General features: G+C 39.7%; 1 protein-coding gene across 1 annotated transcript; it reads left to right on the top strand.

Moving 5' to 3' along the window:
- Positions 1-340: 340 nt before the first annotated feature.
- Positions 341-9,232, top strand: LOC121442734 (T-box transcription factor TBX22-like). Its single transcript, XM_041644334.1, has 8 exons — positions 341-524; positions 1,101-1,278; positions 2,044-2,145; positions 3,507-3,681; positions 4,631-4,795; positions 5,124-5,188; positions 5,633-5,718; positions 8,613-9,232. Exons 1-8 carry the CDS (start codon positions 350-352, stop codon positions 9,230-9,232), a joined length of 1,566 nt encoding a protein of 521 aa, XP_041500268.1. The 5' UTR covers positions 341-349.
- Positions 9,233-9,998: the final 766 nt, after the last annotated feature.

Below are 9,998 nucleotides of genomic sequence, written 5' to 3'. Positions count from 1 at the left end.
TCTGGGATCTGGCAGGTCCCAAAATCAAGGATTTGAGGACTGATGGTACACACACGTCCACTGAGAGGGAGGAAAACTAAAAAGGAAGAAAGACGACACCTCGTAGGATTTTGACTCGTTTAATCTTCCTTCCCTTTTATTTTGTCTAATTAAATAAAAATATATTCATAACAGAGGGGGATTTTTTTCTGTTATAGTGCGGATCCAAAAATTGGTTTTCAGATTTAAGACTTCTTTTCTGTGAGCTTTTCCTCCCTTGCCTCTCTTCTGCGCCCTCCCTCTCCCCCTCCCTCCTTCCCCAGCTCAGGTTGAAACTTTGCAGCGCACAATCACTTCTTCCCCTCCAGGGATGGCTCTGAGCTCTCGAGCGCATGCCTTCTCAGTGGAGGCCTTGATGGGGAGACCCAGCAAAAGAAAATCTCAAGACTCAAGAGAGGAGATGCAGCCTGAGCTGCGGAATGAACAGTGCGTACAGAAAGAGGAAGAGGTACCCAGCACCGCTTCTGGGGACTGTGAGCAGCTGGGTGAGTACACTGAAGCAGCCCGGTCACCCCGTGCGCTTCACCCGCCTGGCTGGATTGGATCTTCTTCACCTGTTTCACTGCGCTGGGGCAAGGATGTCGTGGGTCAGCCCTGCAGGTCAGGTTGTGGATTGCGGAACACCGTTAGCCACCTGACTTAAGTACAAATTTTAGAGCGTCTGAATCGCACTGGAAATGCCCTGGTTTGTTTGCAATGAAAAGGAGGGTCCCCGCTTACTTTTAGAGGAATGAGTCACACACCCTTACAACATCCTAAGAGCCAGACCTGGCTGTTCCTCTCAGTAGGAAGCAGGGTGTTTTCCAAATTCCCAAGAATATCTAGCTTCGGATTCAGCTCATGGAAGGTTAGGGGTGAGAGAATTTTAAGGGTCCCACTTTTCGTGGGATGGAAATTGGGCCCCCTCTGTATTCAGAAACTACAAAGGGCTTTGAGGGGGAAACTTATGCATCAGACTCTAGAGTTTCTCGGGGGAAGGACAAGGTCTACCAGTTCAAAGATAGTCTCCTAACAAAAGGATGTGTGCAGCCTGCCAAACTCTCAAACTCCATGTCTGGCAGAAAAGCGACGAAAGGCGGAATCTTCAAAATCTGCTTTATCCGACTGCTCTGGTGGCGAGGGCAACGGCCAGGAAAGTGTGCAAGAAAAAAATATTATCCAAGTGGAGCTTCAGGGATCTGATCTATGGAAAAGATTCCACGACATCGGGACTGAGATGATCATTACCAAGGCCGGCAGGTTCGCCTAGGGCAATGATTTTGCCGAATCACACACAGTAGGCACTTAAGGAGGAGAATCCAGTTTCCTAACGTGAAACTCCTCCCTCTCCCCACTCTTTGGCAGACTTTAGAAAGCCACAGACTACTCAGTCTGTTGCTCTGGGAAGTACCTAGTTGCATTAAATCCTCTATTCATATTTTCTGATACATCCTTACTCCAAGGACTCACTCTTTCAACTCCTGCACTGTATGCAAAAATCTAGACTTGCACAGACAGGCAAGAGTCAGATATCTCTCCAACTTCTTACCTCTGTAGCCAGCCGCTCAGAGCCGCTCAGTTCAAGCTGAGCAAATAGCAGCAGACAGTTCCCCATCCACTGTCCTCCAGCACACCATCCCTGGCTCAGATCACTGGAAAGTGCCCTTTCCATCTGGTGTGGGACAGTCTCCTAACTAGTCTTCCCAATTTCAACACTTGCAAATCTACCTCTCATATCCTTCTTCTACTAAAAGTACAGGAAAGGAGCGAAGCTTTCCCTGTCCTACTTGCTCTCTTATGATTTTAAATGTCATGTGGGAGGTCATGGATGAGGGCTTTTCATTAAGACAGTCTGCATCACTGGGAAATCTTGGACTTTTAAATCAACCATCTTTCTCTTATGTAACAAATGCTACTTTCTGAACATGTCATGGAAAGGGAACAGCATCTTCCTTCAAAGTATCTCTAATATCTCCTATGTCAGGTTCTATTTCCCATTCAAACCCCTACATTTTTCCCCCACAGGCGTATGTTTCCTTCTGTTCGGATCAAGGTGAAAGGGATGGATCCAGCAAAGCAATACTATGTGATTTTGGATGTGGTACCAGTGGATTCCAAACGATATAGGTAACTTGATAGATATGGTCCAAACAGGATGAAGACACGGATTCAAAACATCAGTGCTTCATCCTGACACCTGACAGCAGGAATTGAACAAAAGTATGCCTGGTGAGGAGACAGGATTGCTCATCCTTGGACTCAGAGAGCTGAATTTTCTCATTTGAATCTGAGTTCAGGTGAAGGAAGTATAGGTCTTTCCTACTCCCTCTTCATGGAGGTTGGTGTCAAAGGACTCCTTATTGCACCCTAAGCCTACCCACTGTTTGTACCTTAGATGACTAAGCTACCTCGGCATCCTCAGGCAAGAAGTTTGAAAAAAATTAGAGAGACATGCCTTAGGCTTCAGGTGGCTTCTGGGAATAGGCTGTAATCTGGGCAGGTTCACAAATGATGTCATGATTTGCCCAAATCTAGTGGCAGGGTCTTAGGGTCAGGGCTGTTGTTTTGCCCATATGGTGTCCCTTTTTAAGATGTATGCCTGAAGGAATAGCCAGATTCAGACAGTGTCAGGATTCTTTTTTTTTTTTTTTCTTAAAAGACCTGGAGAAGGCTGTGCTAAAGGCACACAAATTATTCTTAAGATAAGAACCTTTTGAGCTAGAAGCCCAGAAGCACTGCCCTGCTGGTGCTTTTACTGGGAGATCTGGAAGTTAAAGGGAGGGTCCTGAGAAAGCAGTCCTAAGCCAGCGAGTGCAGGCAACCCAGGGGTGTCTAAGGTGCCTGCTAGGAAAGAACAGATCAAGTACTATAGCTGCTTCCCAAGGCAAGAAAGTATAGTTCACTAGTGGTTGGAACCTCTTCAACCGGGCTAGACAGAGAAGCAGCTGCTTGCTTATTTCGTTGCACTGAGGCTGTTTGGGGGGCGGGGGAATGCTGAGTAAAATGTAGGTTTGAAATCGGAAACAGTTTGGAAAACCAGCCAGCCGGGAGGCAGCTCGGGGAGGAGTTCCTTTGGCGTTTTCTGGTGTGCAGTCATTCCTAGCAAGAAAGGGCTTTCACTGAAACTATTAAGCTCTGTTTTGTTCACCGTGGTTCTTGCTTGTTTGTCATTTGTGGATTTTTTTTAGGCATCGCTGCAGTGAGGAAAATGAATCAAACTGATTTCTGTTCCACTTTCTGTGAGGAAATAGCAGACTCAGATATCCCATGCTGTTTTTACTCACCCGGACACTTCATTGCATTTGGTGGCATATGCTTGTCTACAGTTTGTTTGTTTGTTTGTTTGTTGCCTTTGAAGATGAAGTTGGATCTTCTGTTTAATTGCTAGTCTTTGGAATAAACGTTTTAATCTTTGGTGAAGCCTCTAATCCCTTGACTTTGTGCTGGCTGAGCCTAAAGCCACACCCCGCTGTTTTTTATTCCCTCAGGTATGTGTATCACAGCTCACAGTGGATGGTAGCTGGGAATACAGACCATTCGGGCATCACTCCCAGATTCTACATCCACCCGGACTCCCCTTGCTCTGGCGAAACCTGGATGCGGCAAATCATCTCCTTTGATCGAGTGAAACTTACCAACAATGAGTCGAATGACAAGGGCCATGTAAGTGAGCACAATCTTTCTCCTGGAGGAGGTAGGTGTCAAGCCTCTGGCCAGAGGTAGTACTCGAGAGGGCATTCTTCTTTGTAAGTGTTAAATGTTTTGGGAACCAAGCTCCTGGATTTAAATGTCAGAGATCACAAAGGGCTCATGAAGCTCTGCCACCAAAGAGTGCTGGATTCTGGAAATAACTCCAGGGAGCTCCAGGGCCCAAAGACCCCAAAGAAGAGACCAGTTTAAGCTACAGAGAGTGCCCTATAGTTGAGAGTGGGAGGGAACACTTCATAGGACTGTCAGGCATCCCTTCCCCAGCAACACTGAGGTCTTTCTCCTTTCCTGGAGTTCACACATTGGTTTCAGGGGTGTCTTTGATATGGTTTGGTGGGAGGATGCAAGGCAGCAAATGAGAATCCAGACTGTAAATGTCCACAAGTTGCTGCCATGGGAATCAGTTCCTGCTTATTTTCAGGTTTCCTGGATCTTGAGGCTTCTCCCTAGGTACACTTCTGCCTGGGCCCTGCCAACCTAGTCTTGTGCCAGTCACAAAAGGAGAGAAGGAAACTACCAGGATTAGGAGGTGGAAAATAACAGGTTTCTGGGCACATTTGGGACCATCAGTTACTGCCCAGAGAATTTATATCAGATGATCAGGTACTCATGACATGTCCAAATCACATGGTCATCAGCATTTGGAAGCAGGAAAGGCCCCAATCTGGCTAGGAAATTGGCTACATGGTGTCAGTATTGCTGTGGTGCCTTTCTCTGGAAAGCCTTCAGCCAGGAGGTGATCAAAACTCTCAACAAAGTCATGATTTGTGGTTATCTGAGCCTTCCTGAATACTGTCATCTAGGTTTTTTGGCTGGCATGTCTCCATTGGGGGTTATCATAAACAGGGGGTGATGTTGGGGAGAAGTGGGTGTTTCAGATGGCACCTAACCATTTCTTTCTTAGATCATTTTGCAGTCTATGCATAAGTACAAACCCCGTGTGCATGTGATGGAGCAGGACAGCGGGATTGACCTGTCCTTGATTCAGTCCCTTCCTACTGAAAGAGTCAAAACATTCTCCTTTAGAGAAACTGAATTCACTACTGTGACAGCTTACCAAAACCAGCAGGTAAAGCAGTCGAGAATCTGGGAAGTAGATGTGGCCCCAGTGGTGTATTGGGATAGAATATGGGACAGCAACGTATGGTTTATGTTTTAAACAGTGGAGGGGGAAAAAGTCGTGATTTTACTTCATTATCAAGTGACATTTGATAGAAAGTTGTATGGTTCTTTTGTTAAAGAGGAGATCATAGCAGAAGGAACCAGTAGGCAAAGGAGACAATCACCTTAAATTTGACTTAGCTGTCTGCTCGCATTTATTTCCACATTATAATGGCAGCATTGTTGTTGCGAACATAGACTGGACTTTTCTCTATGTCTTTCTTTTGAATTCATAGATTACCAAACTGAAAATAGACAGGAATCCTTTTGCCAAAGGATTTAGAGATCCTGGGAGAAACAGGTATGTAAAACAGCATACTAATTTAATAATTGTGTAGCCTCTTAAATAAGTACTAGAAATCATAGGTAAGTAGAATTGCAATCATACAGAGTAGCTCTTTAATGAGTATTATAGATAATTTAACTGTGGATGAGTGTTGAGTATTATAGATAAGATAACCGTGGAGGAGACACTCAGAAGCTTCCACTTTTATGGATAGTAGGTGGCAGGAAAAGAAACTGTGTGTGTAGATCCCAAGCCATGACTTTTTCTACTGTACCTCCTGGCCAGGGTTAAGATATTGTGTAGTATAGAATTGTGGAATTTACAGAAATGTACTCAGATCCTAGCTATGAGTGAAAATAATAGCTCAGATGATTGCTGATAAAATAGGACAGGTTTATATGAATCATTATATTCACTAAGTGTTTTCTGGAGTTGCTGAAAATAACTATCTTTTTTTAGGGGTGTACTGGATGGGTTTTTAGAGACTTACCCATGGAGGTCTTCTTTCACTATGGATTTTAAATCCTTTGTTGCAGACACACAAAGTAAGGAAACCATTAACTTTTGGCTTTATTTTTACATATTAATGAAGTAATAGCAGTCATATTCTTTTTTTTTTTGATTTTTTGAGACAGGGTTTCTCCATTGCTTTTTTGGTTCCTGTCCTGGAATAGCAGTCATATTCTTGTACCAAATACTACACAAAGAGATATGTGTATGCTAAAAAAATATGTGTTCACAACCAATATATATTTACTCTGTGGAGAAGTAAGAAGGAAAAACAGAGAAAAACTGACACCTACGGGAGATAATAAAGTTATGTTGCTCTTGGATATATTGCTTATCTAGCTTATTGAATTATCTTACTCTCTTATCATGATGTCATGCATGGATTTCACAGTATCTCATTCTTTTATATAAAGAATCTATTGTGCCTCTGGCCCATTTGTGGCCTAATTTAAAAATATATTAGCTGTATAGGTTATTTTTTGTTTATCTTTATCATATACTGAATGATTTCATTTTTAACCTTTTTTTAGTTCTAGTTTACCTTCTTATTGCATGAGAAGTAAATATAAAAAAGTATGAAAGAGAACCCTAAATTATCACATCTTCTTTATTGTCAGGTATGCATTCCTTTTATTTTCACATTATTTAAAAAGTCACTGAACATACAATACAAGGTAACATCATATTGTAGAATTATAGAATGTAATGTAAAGTGATAATGAGCATGGTAGAGGAGCTGGGAAGAAATAAATACAAGTATAAGATTACAAATTCTTATACAGGGTGTGGTACATTACTACTTGAAGGGAAACAGAAATTAAAAGATGAATACTACAAACAGAAAGTAGTAATTAAGAAATTATAATTAATAAACCAATAAAGGAACTGTCAGCATGCAAAACCACAAAATGAACTAAATATAGCATGGATGTGGTGCAATTTGTCTACTTTTAAAAATATTTTTAAATACTCTTTTACTTACACATAAAATTGAGTGTATCCATCATGTACCATGTGATGTTTTTATTCATGTATGCATTAAAAAAGTTTACACTCACTCAGTTACGTTTATCTCCTCAAGCATTTGTTACCTTTATATATGAAAACTTTCAAAGTCTACTGTAGTGTTTTCAAAAGTATAACATATTATTGTTAACTATAGTCTCCCTACAGTAATACAGATGAACTTCTTGCTTGTGTCTCACTATAACTTGGAAGCCACTGATTTGGCATTTCTCCAACCCTAGTTAACCCCCATTTCTTTCAGTCTCTGGTAGCCATTAACATGTTCTCAGTTATCCTAAGGCCACCTTTTATAGTTCACCTATGAGTGAAACCATACAGCTCTTTCCCTTGTGCATCACAACCAATTTAATTGCCATAATTCATTAAAAATATTTGTAATGTGTTTCTTCTCAGGTAGTACATTGCCTGATGAATGCATCATCATCATCATAGTTGCATTATGCATGTGTTTCAGTGAAATAATCCATTGCTTTATTTCTGAAATATCGAACTGTAAATAGAATATTTAATTTATAAACAACATAAAGCTTTTCCATTCTTCTTTCCCCCTTTAAAGGTGCTTGTCTTTGGACACTTCCTTTTCATTACTTTTATGGAGCAAGACATGAACATTACACTTAAGTTTTACATGGTGCCATAACAAGTAATTGCAATGTGAAGAAATGAAGTATAATCATTTGTTGAAATGATGTGCTTTAAGGCATTATAGAAGATTATGAACAGTTGTTTTACTAGAATAATTCAACTGATAACAATAGGCGACATACACTTAAAATATCCAAATAACCTAATTTGAAAAAGGACAAAAGTGACCATTCATTGATCACTTAAAATCGTTAATTTCATAATTTACAGTGTGAAGAGTGCATTCATATGGGAGAGGAACAATCATTTAAAAAATAACTTCTGATTGTTTTATTACAGATATTTGTCACTCTGCTGATAAAATATTAGTGTGTATTTATCTTTACATACACCCAAGAAAAATAACAAAATTATCAATAAAATCTCCCAAATTCATCAAGTATGGTCAAACATAATTGATTGAATTAAAACATTTATAAAAACAAAGCTCAAAGACTAGGTTGTCTTGTACTCCTAATTTTATTATCTGTTAAACCAGTGGTTCTCAACCTTCCTAATGTTCAATCCTTTACTACAGTTCCTCGTGCTGTGGTGACCCCCCCAACCATACAATTATTTCATTGCCACTTCATAACTGTAACTCTGTGACTGCTGTGAATCATAATGTAAATATCTGATAAGTTTCTACCAAATGGGCACTACTCACAGCTTGAGAACCACGGTGTTAAACAATAAAAGACTTTGGATGTCATAGAGTAAACACTTTCCTTCTCACCATGATGTTCCTAAATTTGAAACACTGCCTTCAATTCTTGATAGAAAAGAAACATGGAAATCTCAAAATCTATAATTTTCACAAAAGACAAAATGTTAATGATCATTAATTTTTTATCAATAAAATTATTTTCATATTTACTTGATTTTTACACTGAAAAGATCTGCAAAATCCCAAACAACAAATTTTGTTTAATTTGCAGTTTAAAAAAACAAAAGGATAATTTTTGTTCATAATATGTTATTGGTTGAGTTACATATGGGGCTTTTTTAACTGTTGGGTAAAATGTCAAGGCCTGGAGCAGAACCAATGCTCAGTATGTGATGCATTGTAGTATGTCGCAGTAGCAGGACTGCCAGCAATGGAGCAACCGTATTCAGAGTCAGTCGAAGGAACAAAAATATTTTTCCCAAGCTGAAAGAACCATGAACTTGCAAAGAAAACCACTCCAAGAATGGGGCAGAGAGGGCAATAAATAGATATGATTACTGGTTCACCAGGAAAATCAGGTTCATTATTCACTGACTGACTTGTCTTTCACAGGTGGAAGCAGTGGCTCATCTCCAGTGACCTCTAGTGGAGGAGCTCCCTCTCCTTTGAACACCTTACTTTCTCCTTCTTGTTCTCCACCTACACCTTCATTTCACATACCCCCGAGCTCCTTTGGAATGACCTATTCAGACACATACCTGCAAAATATAAACCTCCCCTTCTGCTACAAGATTTGTTCAACTAATTTTTGGCCACCACAACCTTTCGCCTTACCTACTCCTGAAAGGCTACCAAGCTTCAACAGTTCTCAGTCTTTACCCCGATTCATGATGGAAGTGCCCATGGTATCCTCCAGGGGCATCATCAATTCAAACAATGGCTTACATGAAGACTGCAATGGGCAGTGTCTACAAGCATCTCATTCTGCCAATCAAATGTTATATGGATTACAGAATCCTGGAAACATTTTCCAACCAAACCTCATTGCCCAAGAAACACTCAGTTGCCCTTTTCATCCTTCCCATGGTTGTTATAGGTACAACTTATCCATGACATCTAGACTCGAAAATGCTACCAAACATCTCAGTGAAAATGACAACAGCCAGATTTCTTTTGCAGAAGGCAGATGTGAACATTCATATTGGTATCCAGCAGTCAACCAATGCCTTTAATGGGACAACGATCTCATTTTAAGACATTCACATGTAAGCACCTATTTTCTTTATTTTTAATAAAAGAAATGGCAATGTCTCTTAAAACTTCCTAAATGAACAGTCTTGTTTGTTTTGCATTTGAAGTAACTTAACAAATGTTTACAAGAATCTCTCTATAATGCCATCTATGACCTGTAAGTATATGACATTATAATAGCCCTGGTTCTCAAGTAAGTTACTTAATAAATATTATTTGATGAGATAAGCCATCAGTGATAATTAATGACAGGAGATTATCTCCAGTCACAACATTGTCAACACGCCATTCATCTGTGCTTTACCTATTAACGAAAACAAAATCAAGATGGATATAATTTGTGTAAAAACAATAAAAGTATTTCCGTCTTATCTATGAAGGTTGGCTACACTATAAATATATAGCAAGATATTGTGGTAAACAACTGAATCATTTGTTTGATTTGTATTTTGTTGATGAAAGAAATCATAATTGCAGTCTTAAGGTGTAGACAGGGACACAAGTTTCCAAGTATTGTTTTAAACTAATCTGTGTAGCCTGAATAATATTTAATGCTGAAGGGGATGCAAAGATCAAATGATACGTAGAGCATTCCAAATAACTTCAATCCTTGTTTTCTTTTATTTTTGGATGTTTTACATATGAAGTATGCTAATGTATTCCTCTAAAAAGTCTACTTATTCTACATATTAAAACATATAATTTTTGTCCTCAAAAAAGGGGAGAGAACAGATTTGTCCATAGATA

This window comes from Microtus oregoni, unplaced genomic scaffold, assembly GCF_018167655.1.
Source record: "Microtus oregoni isolate MIOR12 unplaced genomic scaffold, Mior012 000094F_ref0000399, whole genome shotgun sequence".
In the NCBI taxonomy this organism is placed as follows: domain Eukaryota; kingdom Metazoa; phylum Chordata; class Mammalia; order Rodentia; family Cricetidae; genus Microtus; species Microtus oregoni.
The sequence above is the reverse complement of the archived record's forward strand: the minus strand, read 5'-3'. Positions and strand labels throughout refer to the sequence as shown.

Coding starts and splice junctions, on each gene's coding strand:
- LOC121442734 (XM_041644334.1), top strand. CDS start 350: ATGGCTCTGAGCTCTCGAGCGCATGCCTTCTCAGTGGAGGCCTTGATG. Junction 3,682..4,630: donor AGTCGAATGACAAGGGCCAT/GTAAGTGAGCAC, acceptor TTTCTTTCTTAG/ATCATTTTGCAGTCTATGCA. Junction 5,719..8,612: donor CTTTGTTGCAGACACACAAA/GTAAGGAAACCA, acceptor TGTCTTTCACAG/GTGGAAGCAGTGGCTCATCT.